Below are 19,583 nucleotides of genomic sequence, written 5' to 3' on the forward strand. Positions count from 1 at the left end.
AGAGATGTCTGATGCCTAGGTAAAGAGATCTGACATTGTTGGCTGCTCAGACTATTGCTAACACTAGGTGAAATTCACTCTACTACCTCACCAAGGTCAGGAAACAGCATACTTTTTAAAAGGAATGCAGATGCTTTTACTATTGGCATAGGCTAGTGAGCCCAAAAAGGGGCTATTTTGCTTCAAAGCAAACAGTGTCCCCTTACCCCAAGAGCAGTTCACAAGAAGAAGCAGAGCCAGTTTCATTTTCCTTCATTTGTATGCCCAGGACTACTATTTATTATTTGAATTGCAGTAGCACTTACAGGCCCCGATCAGGGCTCGGTTGTACTGGGTACTAGGCACATAGTTTAGGCCTGATAAATCCTGTACAGAAACTGTGTACAGGATTTAACTATTTCAGTTAGGTGATGATTTTGTACAGATAAACCAGGATACCCTCTAGTGTGGATACAGTTATGCCACCTTTATACCAGTATAAGTTAATCCATATTAGAGGGCTGCATCGGTTTCTAAAAAAGAGTAAAAGCAGCTCAAAAACGGAGCAGATCATCCCACAGAGTCCATCTCTACTCCAAGGAGCTTACATCTAATGATACAACAAAACATCAGGGGGAGATAAATGTGGGAGAATATAGGAGTGTAATCATGGGCTTCGGAGTCAATATTAACGAGATCAATGTGGACCAAGGAAATTCACAGTCACTGTTTCAAACTGTTTGCAGCCTCAGGAAGACAGTACTGCATCAGCCATGCTGTTTACACGTGGAAAGTTTTCTTCACAACCATGAAGAAAAGAAACATCAAAAAAAACCCTGGATGTCATGTAGGCCACATAAATAGTTCAACCTGCATGCACACAGTCCACTTGACATATATGACACCACTGCTTTCCACCCTGTGAAAGCACATTCCAAGCTATTAGTATAAGGCACTGTTTACAATTTCTAGCTCCCATGGTTCGAGGTGGCAGCTATTACAGCATCAGAAATAAAATAGATTGAAAGCAAGGTGGTTTCTGAAATGAGATTTTAAGAGCCGATCTTGCAAACTGCCAGAGCTAGAAATGAGTGAATTCCCAATAGTGTTGTTTTTAGCCCTACTGATCTGTGAAACACGTGGCCTTAGAACTAGTGCTACTGGTATCAAGGAATCAGTTAGAGACGTTTGCCATTCTAACGCTTGGGGAACTGCAGTACCCAATATCATTGTGAGGTAACTTGACAAGTACTGATTTTTAATGGCAACCACACTGTATGCCAACAGTGGTCCCTAAACTCAGCAATGTTTAGACAAACTGCCAAGAAGGGATGCAGCAGTCTTCAGACCAATGTTATTGTGGCCAGGCAAGTGACTCCTTGTGGGGCTCTGCAGAGATCTTCATGAAAGAAATTTTTAATCACTGCTCCAAGAATAGGACCTGTTAGCATGTGCTCTGCTGCAAAGCAAGACTGACACACTCTGGGTCCTACATGGACAGCAGCAGGGAAGTGAGTTCCCATGAACAGTTGGATATCCATCCGTATAGTCCCAGACCAGGGGACGGCAATCTTTCAGAAGTGGTGTGCCGAGTCTTCATTTATTCACTCTAGTTTAAGGTTTTGCATGCCAGTAATACATTTTAATGTTTTTAGAAGGTCTCTTTCTATAAGTCTATAATATATAACTAGGCTATTATTGTATGTAAAGTAAATAAGGTTTTTAAAATGTTTAAGAAGCTTCACTTAAAATTAAATTAAAATGCAGAGCCTCCCAGACAGGTGGCCAGGACCCGGGCAGTGTGAGTGCCACTGAAAATCAGCTCGTGTGCCGCCTTCGGCATGCATGCCATAGGTTGCCTACCCCCGTCCCAGACAAAACTGCATTCAGGTGAAGTTAAGACAGAGTACATACCAGTAATGTAGGGTAAATTACATTAGAGATGATGTAATTATCCCAAAGCCAATCATTAAACACACCCCCAAGCCCCCCTGAAATTAAAGACTGAACAAAAAAAAAGGGAAACACAGTTAAGGCACTCAAACAATCTTAATTCTGCCTGTAGTGAGACCATGTAATAACCATGAGTATGGTTATTTTTAGTGTTTGTGATCCTCAATAAGATCAAACTGATTTGTAAAAAGACAATCCCATCCCCATCTTATTGTGTTACTTGTACCTCCATACAAAGGTACTCTTCTATAGAAAATATATGCCCAGTTATATTCTTATCAACAGAAATCCTGCCCTGTGTCTGGACAACTATCCTTCTGACAGAAGCCATGTGTGAATCAAAAGGTAGGAGAACTCATACCGCATCAGCAAAATTCCCTTTAAAGCCCTCTTGCTGGCGTCTCATCATCTCCTCCTGCTGCCGCCTCATCTCCTCCTCACGGCGCCTGCGTTCTTCCTCCTGCCTGCAAGGAAAGGATTCTAGAGTCACTCAGCACAACATAAGCAGATTCTGTATCACAGGGGCAAAGTGCTACACGGTAGGCATTTGTCAGCAGTAAAGATGACACTGTTCTTCCAGACAAGTGCAGCATTAAGCCCTTCAATATGATAAATTTCTACAACTCATGAAAACTACAATTATTTCTCATCCCTTTCAATTCTAGTGAGCTTATTAGAAAAAAAATCTCAGTCAGAGAATACGTTAGGCTTCTAAACAAACACTATCCATACGTAATCAGGAAACATTAGCCAAGTGGTTCTCAAGCTGTGTTCCACAAAGAACTGGTCTGAAGATCTTCCTGGTGGCCTACAGATTTACCTTGAGAACCAAGCAGTAAGACCATAAAGGAGTTGAGAGAGGAGAGAGTCTCTCATATATCCTTAGGTGACAGGAAGAATTAAAAAGTTGAGGCTAGGGCAAGAGTTTCCCTACCTACAGTGCTAGAGCAATCAGAGTTGCTGCAAAGACACCTGGCTTTTGTATATACTTCTGAAAGCCAAGCAGTAAGAATCCAAACCTGAGTCTATCAGTGAAAAAACAAGTACTAGTCAGTGTCCTTCAAGGTCACTGGTATACCCCCTAAACAATCCTGCACCCTAAACCTACTGTAAACTTTGCTTATGGATGAAGATGACTCAACAATGTTTGGAAATGATATTGTTAAATTGTGTGTCCAACTGCTCTGGATAATGCTCTAGCCCCGGTCTAAGGGGATGCATTTAATTCACAGCAATATGAATGGCCAGCACCTCCCTTTACCTGAGCTCCAGCTGTTTACGTTTCTGCACTTCTTGGTTATGCAGTTCCTCCATTCTCCTTAGTTCTTCCTGGCGTCTCATTAAGTCTGGAAGAGGTGACAGTAGAAGCCAATCATTGGGCCAAATGTCATTCCCTCTGCAGGCTGCTAGGTGACCAGACTAACATTACCTCCCCCAACTTCCGTGAATCTCTACCTGAACTTAACTTACCAGTTCGTTTCCATACCAGGGGTAGCACATTAGTAGTTTTTCTAGCCTGAGCTCATTGTGCACACCACGGGCTCCTTGCAATCCTCCACCCTCCCCCAAGTGGTCCCTGGGTGCTACCCTTACATCCCCCTTTATTTTAGTGACTCCATGCAATTCCCTGCACTCCTTCCTTCCTGACTGGGGTTCTGTGGGGGCCCCACTATTCCTTCCTCCCTGCCCCCCCCCATACCAGGGTCCCATATTCCCTCCCTACACGCCTGAAGTTCTGTATGGTCCCCATTTCCTCTCCTTCCATAGCAGGGGCACCCATTCTCCTCCTATGCAAGCAGCTGTGTGTTCAAGCCATTTCCACTTCCCTCCATGTCCTCGGTTTTCCACAGGACAGGGGTTCTGTGTGCCCCCATATTATGGTCCCGAAATCTCTCTATGGTGGGGATCCTGTGTGCCCCTAGTTTCCCTATGCCAGGGGCTGTCTGCCTCATTCTTTTCTCCCCATGCTGGGTCTGTGTTCCCACCTGCCCCGTACCAGGATCCCACAATTTTCCCTGCACTGCCAGGGTTCTGTACACCCCCCATTCCATGGGCTGTGTGCATGCTCCAATTATCCCTCCCCCCCACGCCCCGCGCCTTTATTATGTGTCTGGGAGATAAGTAATTCAGCCTGTCAACATGTTAAACTCTACTGGGGGGGAGGGGGGCACACAGAGATGAGAGACAAATATTTGGTTATACTGGAAAGTGTGAAAGAGTGCCATTCAATCAATCTAATCTATGAACAACTGCAGAAGTGCTTGAAGCTGTGGCTGTGCTAAACAGACAGTAGGGGTTCTGGGTGTCCCTCATTTCACTTTTCAGATTTCCAATTTCCCCCAAAATCAGTAGGGTTCTCACCACTGATATATAGGACATTCCCTGGGATTTTGAAATTGATCAAGATACAGCATTCACAAGTTACTGCATTACAGACATACACAAAGAAATGCCATCAAGTTAAGTCAGGGGTTCTCAAACTGGGAGAACTCAGGGGGTCACGAGATTATTACGTGGGGGGTCATGAGCTGTCAGCCTCCACCCTAAACCCTGCTTCACCTCCAGCATTTAGAATAGTGTTAAACATTAAAAAAAAGTGTTTTTAGTTTATAAGGGGGGTTGTACTCAGAAGCTTGCTGTGTGAAAGGGGGCACCAATACAAAAGTTTGAGAACCACTGAGTTAAGTGTATGGCCTCACAAATGTGACCAACTAGGACTCTATAGCTGCCATCCTACAGAAGATAGCAGAACAGAAGTCTGTTATGCTGTACAGCAGATTCATTTAGCTTGCCAGACAGTCATTGTCTATCAGTCAGACATCCATCCCCAGGCCCATCTTCAGCCAACACTGGTCTGGTTACTGTGCTAGACACTCCTGGCTTTAAGAAGAAATCCTAAGAGTGGTCTCGGGCCAATGTTTTATTGGTCTTTGATGATCTTGGCTCTCACCTTGCCTCATGAGCATAACTTGGTGCTCATGGCGAGCTGCTTCCATCTCCATTTCCAGCTTCTCACGTGCTTCCTTGATGTTGCGGTCCACCTGTTCTTGCTGCTGCTTTTCCATTTCTATTAGAGCCTTCCAGCGCATGGCATACTCGTACTCAAAAGAACCAGGCTGTGCAAACCTAGGAGGCTGTTCACGCTCCCTGCAGGAGAACAGGAGAAGGGGGAGATAAAGAAACGTGAGCAAAGCCAATGAGGAAAATAAAGATTAATACAAATGAAATACGAGACATTCTAATTAACAGCTACAAAAGAGAGCGATCAGTAACACACTTAGAATATCTTATCCAAGGAGCTGCCATCTTGTCAGCCTGACACAGAAATAGAATTCTAACTGCAACGAACGGGAAGCTGCTCTTTCTGCATCTTGCTATTTTCCAGCAGAGGATCCTATCTGAAGCATTGGCATATCTTCTCCCCAACATTGAAGAAAGAAACTAAAAGGTAGTCCTAGTTATTCTCTGCCCTTCACCCACCTCCCTAGTGTAGGGGCAACTACTCATGAAAAGTTCAGCTGCCTGAACAGAAATGGTGCTTTCTAGAGGCATGCATAAGTTAGTAAAGAAACATATTTAGGATTAGGAGAAGAGAGAAATATACTAAGGCAATAAAAAGAGCTTTTTACTAGCTTGTGAGGATGCACTCTCCCAAAGATTAAGACACCAATCTCTAGACACCACTAACACCCCTCTTCCTTCCTTAATGGACACATACTTGTGAAACTGCTGGTTTTTTATGACCAATTTCTCCGGCAGTCCCTCCTCATCATCATACTGGTCCATTGGCTCTACAGTGACAGGCCGAGGAAATCTGGAATGAAAAGAGACCACATGATTTCAGTGTTACCTAGACAATGGCTGCACTGCAGGCCAGCTTCTGTGTGTTTTTTAATCCTAGCTAGAGCTATAAAATACTGTTCTCTCTCTACCAATGAAATTTCAGAATAACAGGGCCTAAGAAAACCATCTAAGACAATGACAGCCAGAATACAAGTGAAAGCCATCTTCACACCCAAGTTATACATTGGTACTGTCTGGGTTTTGAGTGTGACTTGTTTGAAATTGCTTCCACAATCTCTTAAGAACATAAGAATGGCCATACCGGATCACACCAAAGTCCCATGTAGCCCAGTATCCTGTCTTCCGACAGTGACCACTGCCAGGTGCCCAAGAGGGAATGAACAGAACAAGTAATCCATCCCCTGTCACTCATTCCCAGCTTCTGGCAAACAGAGGCTAGGGACACCATCCCTGCCTATCCTAGATAATAGCCATTGATGGACCTATCCTGCATGAATTTATCTGGTTCTTTTTAGAACTCTCTTATAGTCTTGGCCTTCACAACATCCTCTGGCAAGGAGTTCCACAGGTTGACTGTGCATGGTGTGAAGAATTACTTCTTGTTTTAAACCAGCTGCCTATTAACTTCATTTGGTGACCACTAGTTCTTGTATTCTTTCTTTAAGATAGCTACTTCTGAGTCCTTAATCAGCCAGTGATAGTTACTAAACAAAGATGTGATACGAGTGAAGATTTCCAAACAGTCTGGGCAGAGTCCAAAGACCCTCCAATTGTAGCCCACCATTGGCTTCTCACAGACATATACTGGAGAGACTAGCACAGGGGGAAAAAAAAAAAAGTTTGAACTGAACTGAGCTGCTTTCTGAAGTTGAAGGTGTTTGGGTACTGATCTCAGGGTATCCTAGCAGGGGAATGAAAGGTGCCATCTACAAACCTTCCGGAACAAGGCAAGTTATGCAAGGATGATGGTAGTGAGGGAACAAGGACAGCAATAAAATGTTACTTAGAGTAAGTGGATTATAAATCAAACGCAATATACCCTGTGCTTTAATAACTGCTGTTACCAAATTAACTGACTTTTTTTTTTTAAACCCAAAAAGGAAACAAACAAATTAAACAGTCAGCTCAGCATTCCCCAAAACAGCGACCCAGCCTAACCAAAAGCATTGGAGCGATGGGCCTTGTACCATACATAAAAGGTTCGACTCACTGGCTGTTGGGACCAATGGGGCAAAGCACATTCCAGATTTAGTTCCACTCCCAAGAATGGAACACCACTCCCAGAAGGCCATTGAAATCTGCAGACCTGCTAGGTGTCCCGGAACACTCAAGCATGGAGGCTAGTGTGCTGCAGCCAGAACAAATGCACGCACGCACACAACTTAGTCATTTAAACAACTGAAACTGAATCTGTGCCTGCTGACAGGATTGGGTGCAAGGTTCTATCACAGAAGTACCCACTGCGAAACAAAAGCCCATTTCCATAATCAATTCTGGGGTGATCCAGACTGCACAGTTAACATACACAAGCTTTATTCACTTGCCAGCCATACTTTAAGAGGGGAGGAATAGCCTCTGCTTCTTCAGGACTACTTGAACTGCCCAAAGAAGGCTTTGTCTATGAGAAACCTCAACAGCAGCAGCTCCCAGATTAGCATACTCAATCCCATGGGCAGCCTCCAGGAAGCAAGGTAATTTTGAACATAAGCCTGTGCACAGATTTATTCTAACATGGTCCAGATATGAGACAGGAAGTTTGTCACTATAGAACTTAAGTTTAAGTACATACTGCCTTCTGTCTGCCCCATACCACACATAGCCCCACTCTAGTGTTAATGCATCAGTGTTTCACAAGCCAGCACCCGCCCTGGCCAAGCTATGCACTTTCCAGAACAGCACTTCTCACCCGCCTCACTTACGTGGTTAGCAGGAAAGACCCTTCACTACATCTGTCCAGAGCTTTCCTAGCAGCAGGTTTCCCTGAAAACTCCACAATGCCTTTCCCAGACGATCTTCCTCGGTCATCCACAATAACCACAGCCCTTTCCACCTGGCCGAACACAGAGAAGGCCTCCTCCAGGAGCTCATTTGACACAAACTGAGGCAAGTTTCTGACAGTCAGTGATGCACTGTGGCATGCGAAGCGCACTCTTAGCTGCTTCCCACGGAGAGGCATGTTGTCTAGTTCTACCTTCGCAATCTCGGCTAGAGTGCGAGTTTCCTGAAGACAAGAAAGTTATTAAAATTTGCAGTGCAGTATGGAAACATGTTTCCTGCCACAGAAGCAGAGGACAGGGTCACTAGCCTGTCTTTCCCTGGACAAGCACTACAGTGAGAAGAACAAAGAACTCTTTATACCACAAAGGATGCCTTAGTAATGTTTGTAATAAAATGAAGTCTTCTGACCATTATCCAAGGTGCCCGTTAAACTAGTTCAGGGAGCACGTGTGAAGTTTGGGGAGAGAAAATAAAAAGAAAGCAGGTAACATCAGGTACAAAACTTAAAAGGAATGTTGCAAGGATTACAGACAGTAGCTAGGAGTTAATATTAATTAAGCACACATCTATGAATAGCACTAGGATCACAGCGAGAACTGCTACTTTCCTGATTCTTCCCAGTAGTCTAGTCTGATGACTGACACAGGAACTGCTCAGTATATGAAAGTACAAGAAAGGCAGGAGTCTTTCAAAATCTTAAGATCCGTTACCTGACTAATGACTTCTTGGAAAATATGCAAACTTGCATTATATACTCATTATCTCCATAGTACTTTTAAAAGCTTCCAGCTTCTCACCATGCTGCCCATTTTGTGTTTCAAGACAAATAAGTGTCAAGATGGTTCCTTCCTGTTTCTTGATGTTCAATATAAGCAAAACACTTGTATGGGACTCAAAATATAGGCTTTGTCACAAGCACAGCTGTTACCCCAGTTTTACATCTTCCGTTCCTAAATGGGATGCCAAGACACTAATTTGGAGGATGGGCAAGACCTTATTCCCATGTCTGGAGTAGCTGTCTTGAAATAAATGAAGTATCCTTGTTTAATTCATATAACTGTACGGCAACTAACCTGCTGTATAATTCAGAATATTAAAAATCTAAGAACCAACCACGAGACAGGCACAAGACAAAACAGAGATCAATTTTCAACTAAGAAGTGAATATGGGGGGGCGGGAGGGGGGGCGGAGGAGAAGAGACAGGACAGAGGCAACCTCAGCTGCTATTTCAGTTAGTACCAAGCAATTTTGCTCTAAGCTACTTCCCTCAATCTGATCAACCAGAGACCCACCAGGCTCAAGACTGTCCATCACTAGCAGTAATTATAGAGGCTGGTCTTTGTATACAAACAGCTTCCTCACATCCATCAAGAAAAATGATGAAGTCAATGACTTCCACCTAAAGGTACCCTGCTTTTTGCCAGTTTCACCTGTAACAGCAAACTTGTATCTCCTTTCTCTCCAGCCATAATGAGACCTTAAAGGCACTTGCATATTATGAATGGCTGGAATTGCAGTGAAGCTGATTGGCACCCATACTCTCCCTCCGAACAGGCTCCCATCCACACTAGCTGCTTAGATTGGTTCCAATGTATCCCATACTCCAGATCACCAGAATTAATTTTAAACATCTATGTGACGATACCAGCTTGATTAGCAAAATATGTGAACATGGTTACTATTTCCAACGAGCACCACTCTCCTAATGTCAGAGCGCTAACACAGGACACCCGAAAGGTAGCAATAACGACTCACCAGCCTGATAAATCCAAAGCCTTTGTCCTTGTGTATGAAGACTTCACCTGCCTTCCCATACTTTTCAAACAACTTTCTCATCTCCTCCTCAGTAATATCTGGGGGCAGGTTCCCCACAAAAAGGCGGCTCCTCTGGGTGAATGTCTTTTCACCAGGTTTCCGGAAATTCTTCAGGTCAATAGTGAGGCCTTCATCTGAGGGGAATAAGGTACACAGTCGCTCTACAATTGGGGGGATAAATTCCACTATGTTACATCACAGCGAGCATAAAGACATACAACAATAGCTAACTCCACCCACTCACCCAAGTCTCAAACATCTCCAACCAACTCCATAGCAACAAGGAGACAGTATTTCAGCATGGGCCAACATTCTGATGAAAGATGAAGTTTGCAGGAACAGCACTGCTTCGTAACAAGGCATCGGCCACTATGTGAGGCAGAGCCCAAAGCGGGAAGTAGGGACCTTGGAAGAATGCAGCAGCCTTCCTAACTTGACTACTGCATCAAAAGATGCTTAGTCCACAGTAAGAGAAGCTATGTTTGGCACGTGGACTTCAAGACCACAGCTTAGCTATCTACAGAAAAGCTGCAGTGTCATAGGCTGCTAGAAGATTATCATCCTGGAATGAATTCAGAACGCAGCAGTGATTCAGGAAAACAAACATTCAAAAGATACTTACATTAATAAGTCTTGCCTAGTACAACAGATGCAAAAGGGGGAAAAAACAGATAACATTTCAGCCACCTACAGCCTGGGAATGCACTAGAAAGAGTCTGGAACCCAGACCCTATCTCCAAGCTGGAGAGAAAGCAGCTGGAAGCTATAAAAGCAGCAATATGGATGGGACCTCAGAAAAGTCAGCAAAGTTAGTCAAAGTCTATGTTCAAGTAACACTCAGTGGCTAAAACAGAACCAAAAAGCCAGCAAATTAATGATAAATCATAAAATATAGTGAGGCAGGGAGTATGAAAGTGCACAGATACTACAATGGTGGGAAAAAAATATGCGAAGTGCTCTGGCTTATGGTCTCAGGCAATAATCACAAAAACGGTATTTTGAGATGACCTGTAAGTCACATGAATAGGGACATGATCTCCCATTGTCACTCTATTCAGCTTTTAATGGGTGAGATTAGAATGCAAGGGTAAAACTATCCCACTCTAGTAGGGAGAAGGCTGGCCAACCACTTTATCACACACACCACTTAAGCAGGTCTATTTTTTAACAACACTTGTGCTATGAACGTGGAATCTACTACATAAATCAGTTGATTTGATAGTTATGTTATCACTGTAACCAGACACCCTCCCAGTCATCCATAAATGGCAGCTTCAGACCCTCACCACTACATGCTTCTGAACCATTAAATTAGATCTGTTAAGGCCCCAAAGGTCATTAAACCCCACTTCTCCAGCTCAAGATCACCATCACCAAAACCCAACAATCCCATAGAGCTCCAGCCCATATTGAACAAGAGTAAACTTCAGTGGATTGGAGTTACTGGCACAGCAACCCTGACTGGTACTATTGGCCCTCTGATGCTGGAGTCTCAAGCAGCCAAGTCAGGAGACCACCTCGCTCAGAAGTTTTGATGCGATCTGTGATTTGATTTGACGTGTGATTGGGGAACACTACAACAACCTTCCTATTAGAACTGCATCTATGCTGACAGCAACTCTATCCCACCAGTACCTAGGAAGGATTGTGCTAGGTGGTCCTCTGGTACAACGTTGGGAAGAAGGGTGAGGGCGAGAGAAAAGGAGGAAAGAGTGCCAGTCACAGACAAGCCACTTCTTTCTTGTAAAATCCATAGTGATAACACTGAAGGATTGGAGAGATCTGCAGTCCTCCAGGTAGTTAGATTTACTGGAAGATCCTATAAGCAGCAAGGAAGGAATCTTTGAACATGCACATTAATGGCCTGATTCAGAAGCACTAAGTGCCAAAAATCTCAGTGAAGCCCTTGGGAACTGCCAGCATTCAACACATTTGAACAGGCCATAAGACGGGGTGGCCAATCTGTGGCTCCGGAGCTGCATGCAACTCTTCAGAGGTTAATATGCGGCTCCTTGCAGTGTTGGAGCTACAGATGCTAACTTTACAATGTGCCGGGGGTGGGGTGGGGAGGTGCTCACTGCTCAACCCCCTGCTCTGCCCCAGGCCCTGCCCCCACTCCATCCCTTTCCTTCAAGGCCCTTGCCCCTTCCCCTGCCATGCCCTCGCTTCTCCCCCACAGAGCCTCCTGCACACACGAAACAGCTGATTGCACCAGGCGGAGACGTTGCCGGCGGGTGGGAGGCACTGGGAGCTGTTGATGTATAACTGTGGCTCTTTGACAATGTACATTGGTAAATTCTGGCTCCTTCTCAGGCTCAGGTTGGCCACCGCTGCCATAAGAGCAGAACTGAACGCGTAATCCTGAATGCAATCTCCTTTGTTTACAGATTTAGTAAAAAGCTCTGGGTTTATTCACAGGGCAAGGATTGGCAATAAAAAGTCCAGAGGAACTTGACAGCAGAAGAGGATCCAAACTAATCCTATCTCAAATAGGGAAAAGAACCTGTAACAGTTTAAAGTGAAACTTAAGTCAGGGCCTATGCTGATGGCACTTCAGCAGCCCAGAGGGCTACAACCAGGACTGACTTGTGTAATCTACTCACTCTGGCTGTTGGCCTGCTGTCCATTAGCAGGAATAGGTGGTTGTTGATGTTGTTGCTGATGCTGTTTTCTTGGAGCATGGTTTTGCTTCTCCATGTTAAAGCCTTTATTTCCTTGCATCTTTCCAACCTGAGAGCAAATATATCATCGGTTATATATCCTCAAAGTACAAACCAGCACACAACACTACAGCTACTTTCCTGAGCACAACCACAGATATAATTATCAGAACAGAAGTATTTCCAGTCTCTGCAACCCCAGACACCTGGGGGGAAAACAGACAATACGAAGGAAATACAATTTGAACATAGTACATCTGATTTAAATTAACCTGTGTAGCCAATGATATTTCCAACTAAAGTACTCTTTCTGACCTATTAGCCACATAAATACTGCAAAACCAAGAAGAGATCCGCCTTTAAGGGAAAAGTTTAACTTAAAATCTAGTCAGTTTTCAGTCCTGATTCAAAGTCCTAATGCCAACCTCTGCAGTTATATTTTCCTATTTTTTAAGATAATTTCTCTCATGTTGCTATGTGAAAGAACCACATACCCAGGGGAAAGTGAAATACATGTGAAGCACTCAAATGCAAAAAGAAAACTGAAAAAACCCTCTAAGCATTCAATTCTAATAAGATGTATTCCTTGTAACAGTAGCAAGTAAAAATTCAGGCCAGGATGATTTTATGTTAACCATGTCCCTTTTTAAAGTACATCAGAAGCAGGAAGCATGCTAAACCACCAGTGGGGCCACTGGACAATAGAGATGCTAAAGGAATACTCAAGTATGATAAGGCCATTGTGGAGAAACTAAGGGCACATCTTCGCTGGCAGCACTTTAATGTGGCTTGTGTGGTCACGGCAGAGAGCACTCTAAAAAACCCACCTTCATGAAGGGAATAGCTCCCAGCACTGGTGCACGGTCTACACTGGCACTTTACAGCGCTGCAACTTGCGGTTTTTTCACACCCCTGAGCGAGAACGTTGCAGCGCTGTAAAGTGCCAGTGTAGACAAACCCTAAATGAATTCTTTGCATCAGTCTTCACGGCTGAGGATGTGAGGGAGATTCCTAAACCTGAGCCATTCTTTTTAGGTGACAAATCTGAGGAACTGTCCCAGATTGAGGTGTCATTAGAGGTGGTTTTGGAATAAATTGATAAAGTAACTGTAATAAGTCACCATGATCAGATGCTATTCATCCAAGAGTTCTCAATGTACTCAAATGTGAAATTGCAGAACTGCTAATTGTGGTATGTAACCTATCATTTTAATCAGCTTCTGTACCACATGACTGGAGGATAGAGAACATGACACCAATTTTTAAAAAGGGCTCCAGAAGCGATCCTGGCAATTACTTCAGTACTGGGCAAACTGGTTGAAACTATAGTAAAGAACAGGATTGTCAGACACGTAGATGAATATCATTTGTTGGGGAAGAGTCAACATGGTTTTTGAAAAAGGAAGTCATGTCTCACCAATCCACTACAATTCTTTGAGCGGGGTCAACAAGCACGTGCACAAGGGAGATCCAGTGGATAGAGTGTACTTAGATTTTCAGAAAGACTTTGACAAGGTCCCTCACCAAAGGCTCTTAAGCAAAGTAAGCTGTCATGGGATAAGAGGGAAGGTCCTTTCATGGATCAGTAACTGGTTAAAAGATAGGAAACAAAGGGTAGGAATAAACAGTTTTCAGAATGGAGGGAAGTAAATAATAGTGTCCCCTAGGGTTCTGTACTGGGATCAATCCTATTTAATATATTCATAAATTATCTAGAAAAAGTGGCAAACAGTGAGGTGGCAATATATGCAGATGAAACAAAATTAGTTAAGTCCAAAGCAGACTGCGAAGAGTTACAAAGGGACCTCACAAAACCGAGTGACTGGGAAACAAAATGGCAGATGAAATTAAATGTTGATAAATACAAAGTAATGCACATTTGAAAACATAACCCCAACCATACACATAAAATGACGAGGTCTAAATTAGCTATTACCACTCAAGAAAGAGATCTTGGGAGTCATTGTGGATAGGTCTCTGAAAACATCCACTCAATGTGCATCGGCAGTCAAAAAAGCTAACAAAATGTTGAGAATCATTAAAAAGGGATAGATAATAAGACAAAATATCATATTGCCTCTATATAAATCCATGGTATGCCCACATCTTGAATGTTGCATGAAGGTGCGGTCAGGCCATCTCAAAAAAGATGCATTGGAATTGGAAAGATTTGAAAAAGGGCAACAAAAATGATTAGGGGTATGGAACAACTTCCATATGAGGAGAGATTAATATGTGTGGGACTTTTCAGCTTGGAAAAGAGACAACTAAGGGAGGATATGATAGAGGTCTATAAATGATGGGTGTGAAGAAAGTAAGTAAGGAAGTGTTATTTACTCCTCCTCATAACACACAAACTAGGGGTGATCAAATAAAATTAGGTTAATTAGGCAAAACAAAAGGAAGTATTCTTTCACACAATGTAGAGTCAACCTGTGGAACTCTTTGCCAGAGGATACTGTGAGGGCCAAGACTATAACAGGGTTCAAAAAAGAACTAGATGAATTCATGGAGGATAGGTCCATCAATGGTTATTAACCAAGATGGGCAGGTATGGTGTCCCTAGTCTGTTTGTCAGAAGCTGGGAATGAGCCACAGATGAGGGATCACTTGATGATTACCTGTTCTGATTACTGCCTCTGAAGCACCTGGCATTGGCCACTTGTCAGAAGACAGGATACTGGGCTAGATGGACCTTTGGTCTGACTGAGTATGGCCATTCTTATTTTATATATATTATGTTTAGTGGCTGTTATTTTGATGGTTAATAGAACTTATATAAGATAATCAGACTTCAAAAAAACAAAAAAAAAACCCCACAAATATTTCCCCCAATGACACTGTTTACTATAAGCATCTGTGCAATCAGTACTGGTGTTTTAATGCTTAGAAAGCTGCACCATAGTACTTGTTTAACTAAAAAGTTACCTTGGGCATCCACGTTCATTTGCCACTAATTACTTCCATACTAAGTTGCTCCGTTTAGAAGTGGTGGAGAGGCCTAACATAAGAACGGCCAGACGGGGTCAGACCAAAGGTCCATCCAGCCCAGGATCCTGTCTACCGACAGTGACCAATACCAGGTGCCCCAGAGGGAGTGAACCTAACCTGATCTCTCTCCTGCCATCCATCTCCACCCTCTGACAAACAGAGGCTAGGGACACCATTCCTTACCCATCCTGGCTAATGGACTTAACTAGATTAAGTATCAGAGGGGTAGCCGTGTTAGTCTGAATCTGTAAAAAGCAACAGAGGGTCCTGTGGCACCTTTAAGACTAACAGAAGTATTGGGAGCATAAGCTTTCGTGGGTAAGAACCTCACTTCTTCAGATGCAAGACATCTGAAGAAGTGAGGTTCTTACCCACAAAAGCTTATGCTCCCAATACTTCTGTTAGTCTTAAAGGTGCCACAGGACCCTCTGTTGCTTTTAACTAGATGAATGGACTTAACTAGATAAATTCATGGAGGTTCTCTTAAACCCTGTTATAGTACTAGCCTTCACAACCTCCTCAGGCAAGGAGTTCCACAGGTTGACTGTGCACTGTGTGAAGAATTTCCTTTTATTTGTTTTAAACCTGCTGCCCATTAATTTCATTTGGTGCCCCCTAGTTCTTATATTATGGGAACAAGTAAATAACTTTTCCTTATTCACTTTCTCTACACCACTCATGATTTTATATACCTCTATCATAACCCCGCTTAGTCTCCTCTTTTCCAAGATGAAAAGTCCTAGCCTCTTTAATCTCTCCTCATATGGGACCCGTTCCAAATCCCTAATTATTTTAGATGCCCTTCTCTGAAACTTTTCTAATGCCAGTATATCTTTTTTGAGATGAGGAGACCACATCTGTATGCAGTATTCAAGATGTGGGCGTACCATGGATTTATATAAGGGCAATAAGATATTCTCCGTCTTATTCTCTATCCCTTTTTTAAATGATTCCTAACATCCTGTTTTCTTTTTTGACTGCCGCTGCACACTGCGTGGACATCTTCAGAGAACTATCCATGATGACTCCAAGATCTTTCCTGATTAGTTGTAGCTAAATTAGCCCCCATCATATTATATGTATAGTCGAGGTTATTTTTTCCAATGTGCATTACTTTACATTTATCCACATGACATTTCATTTGCCATTTTGTTGCCCAATCACTTAGTTTTGTTAGGTCTTTTTGAAGTTCTTCAATCTGCTTTGGTCTTAACTATCTTGAGCAGTTTAGTATCATCTGCAAACTTTGCCACCTTACTGTGTACCCCTTTCTCCAGATCATTTATGAATAAGTTGACTAGAATTAGTCCTAGGACTGACCCTTGGAGAACACCACTAGTTACCCCTCTCCAGTCTGAAAATTTACCATTTATTCCTACCCTTTGTTCCCTGTCTTTTAACCAGTTCTCAATCCATGAAAGGATCTTCCTGCTTATACCATGACAACTTAATTTATGTAAAAGCCTTTGGTGAGGGACCTTGTCAAAGGCTTTCTGGAAATCTAAGTACACTATGTCCACTGGATCCCCCTTGTCCACATGTTTGTTGACCCCTTCAAAGAACTCTAATAGATTAGTAAGACATGATTTCCCTTTACAGAAACCATGTTGACTTTTGCCCAACAATTTAGGTTCTTCTATGTGTCTGACATTTTTATTCTTTACTATTGTTTCAAGTAATTTGCCCAGTACGGACATTAGACTTACCGGTCTGTAATTGTCGAGATCACCTCTAGAGCCCTTTTTAAATATTGGCATTACATTAGCTATCTTCCAGTCACTGGGTACAGAAGCTGATTTAAAGGACAGGTTACAAACCATAATTAATAGTTCCGTAATTTCACATTCGAGTTATTTCAGAACTCTTGGGTGAATGCCATCTGGACTTGGTGACTTGTTACTGCTAAGTTTCACAGTAGCAGCCGTGTTAGTCTGTATCCGCAAAAAGCCCACTTCATCGGATGCTCAAATAAATTTGTTAGTCTCTAAGGTGCCATAAGTACTCCTGTTCTTTTTGTTACTCTTAAGTTTATCAATTAATTCCAAAAACCCCTCTAGTGACACTTCAATCTGTGACAGGTTCCAAGTTGGTCAAAGTGGTTGTAAGGTAACCAGACAAGATATTTGCAATCATTACACAGCATGCTCAAACTATGCACTCAGTCAAAAGAAGTTATTTTACTCATGAAGCACCATACACACTGTACCTAGGAGCTGCAGACAGTTCAAATATATACCAAAAAAACAAAACAAAGAAAAAAACCTGCAACTACAACCTGGTTAGCAGCTTTTAGAATGCATAAGACAGAATGAATTGCAACTTGGATAATTCTCCCAAGTTGGTGCATTTACGGCAAGTGTGTGTGTTTGGCGGGGTCAATTGAGGCAGGAACATGAGAGGTAGAGGGCTATGCAAAGCGATAAATTTATCTCCAATCACCTACAGAAAGAATGACAAGCGGGGTACTGTGCCTACAAGAAACATAAGGAGAGGTAGTAAAAAAAACATATAATTTGTGAAGCTACCAAGAACCACTGGCACAAATAAGTCGTTTACTTACAGTTAACTGAGGAGCCGCGCAAAAGCACCCGGGGAGGTTGCGTGGGAGACAAGGAGCAGACACACAGGCGGGATTAAGGAAGGTTTGCGAGGCCCCGAGTGGGGAGGAAAGGGCAAGTGTGTGTGTGTGAAAGCTAGCGAGGCTGGAGGAGAAGAGTGAAGAGCGGGCGGGGGTGACGGGCCGGGCGGCAGTTAACTGGGAGCGGAGGGGGGCACACGAGGAAGTGGCACCAGTTTATCCTGAAGTGGGACTTTAAAATGAAGTTGAACCGGTTGCGCTTCGCGTGCAGCCAAGGCCTCCCGCCGGCGCGGCCCCGCTACGAGCCGCTGCTGGAGGCGCGTCAGCCGGACACCACGGCCTCGCCGCGCGGGCCCAGCAGGGCGGAAGGCTACCGGCAGCCGAACCCACGGGAGCCCGCTGCGCCCCCGGACCGGCTCCGCCCGGAGCCTCTGCCTCCCGCGCCGTGGGGTGGGGCCGTCCGGAGCCCGGGGTACCGCTCACGGGCCGCCCCCGCCGCCAGCCTCACCTGTTCCTGGGCCCTCGCTCCCACCACGGATTGCGGCCTTCTCGCCCTCTAGTAGCCTAGAAAAAAAGAGCGCGTGCGGCCGGAAATCGGACAGCCTAACCAGCTACCCAAGGCCCGCCCATGTTGCTGCCCCATTGGCCAACCTTCTCTTCATACCTTCCGTTCAGTGGCTCGTACCCGTGCCAATCACAGAAGGAACGGAGCACGGCGGGACCAAAGACGAGATCGCACCTCTATTCGGAGTTTATTGGCTGAGCAGCCTTCGCAGCCCGCGAAACTAGCTGCCACTCATCCCCTCAGGCACCAAGCTTAGGTGAGAGGCGAGGTAGGGACAAAGGAACGAACCAGCCAATCCCTGCGCGTGCGCAGGCGCATTGGGATCGGCATATGCGCAAGCGTCGAGCGTGGGGATGCTTAAAGAGACAGTGCTGCAAGCATTGCCCCGCGTGCTGTCAGTCCACTGCAGCGAATGCGGGGGCCGGCGCCGCGGCCCCGCCCGCCCCGAGCGGCGGTTGAGCTATGACCCTTGCTCCCGGCGCGAGCCCGCCCGAGCAGAGGGGGGTGGCTGGGGCCTCCCTGTCCCCGAGCCCACAGGGCAGCGCCCCGCCCCGCCCGCTGCCAGCCTCGCCCGCCGGCCCCTGTGGGCTGGGGCGGGAAGCCGCGTGGGGCGCCCTGACCGCTGGGCTGGAGGGTCGGGCGGGGGGGCGCCCAGGGCCGCTTCTGTCCCACAGCGCCATGGTCCCCGGGGAGCGCGCCCGGCCGGCCCGGTCTGCGCGGCCCCGCTCGCTCCCGGCCGCTCCCTCTCCTGCAGCGTGGAGTAGCTTCAGCCTCAGGCCCCGGGTTAGGCCCCGTCCCTCTCCTGGGCATCTCCTGCTGGCTCGCTGCGGGGACTCCTGCCCAGCGTGCTGCTGGGGCCTTCCGCATCTCGCTCGGCTACTGCAGTGTCTGGGAGCCCGGGCACCCAGCGGGTCTCTGACTCCGCTCGGTGGCCGGGTCTGTAAAAAGAACAGGAGTACGTGTGGCACCTTTGCGGATACAGACTAACAGGGTCTGTAAAGTTAGGGTTTGCAATGTAGATCCTAAGGCCTGTTTGTGGATCTAGCTCCCATTTACCCCACAGCCCAGCAGCCAGGGATTAAATATCAGCCGGCCTCAGAGAGCTCGTAGTTGAGTGGTAGGCAGCAGGGGTGTGAGAGACAGAGGAGCCTTGTGTTCATCTAGCCTAACCCGAGTAACAGAGGCCATTCAATGTCACTCCATATTTCCCACTAGAGCAGATCTTTTTGGAAAAATACC

General features: G+C 45.0%; 1 protein-coding gene across 3 annotated transcripts in view; it reads right to left on the reverse strand.

Moving 5' to 3' along the window:
* Nucleotides 1-18,394, reverse strand: part of NONO (non-POU domain containing octamer binding) — a 46,603-nt gene extending 28,209 nt beyond the window's left edge. For 2 of the 3 annotated variants that reach the window (XM_054040088.1, XM_054040086.1), the window contains exons 1-8: nt 18,288-18,394; nt 12,154-12,280; nt 9,491-9,711; nt 7,656-7,957; nt 5,651-5,746; nt 4,883-5,079; nt 3,194-3,278; nt 2,294-2,396 (exon numbers count right to left, since the gene is read on the reverse strand). In XM_054040088.1, coding sequence (XP_053896063.1) covers nt 2,294-2,396; nt 3,194-3,278; nt 4,883-5,079; nt 5,651-5,746; nt 7,656-7,957; nt 9,491-9,711; nt 12,154-12,271 — 1,122 coding nt within the window. In that variant the 5' untranslated portion in view covers nt 12,272-12,280; nt 18,288-18,394. The remainder of the gene's footprint in view (nt 1-2,293; nt 2,397-3,193; nt 3,279-4,882; nt 5,080-5,650; nt 5,747-7,655; nt 7,958-9,490; nt 9,712-12,153; nt 12,281-18,287) is intronic. The other variant, XM_054040087.1, reaches the window with a different exon arrangement.
* Between the last annotated feature and the right edge of the window lie 1,189 nt (nt 18,395-19,583).

The sequence above is a fragment of the Malaclemys terrapin genome, chromosome 9, assembly GCF_027887155.1.
Source record: "Malaclemys terrapin pileata isolate rMalTer1 chromosome 9, rMalTer1.hap1, whole genome shotgun sequence".
NCBI classification, from domain to species: Eukaryota; Metazoa; Chordata; order Testudines; family Emydidae; genus Malaclemys; species Malaclemys terrapin.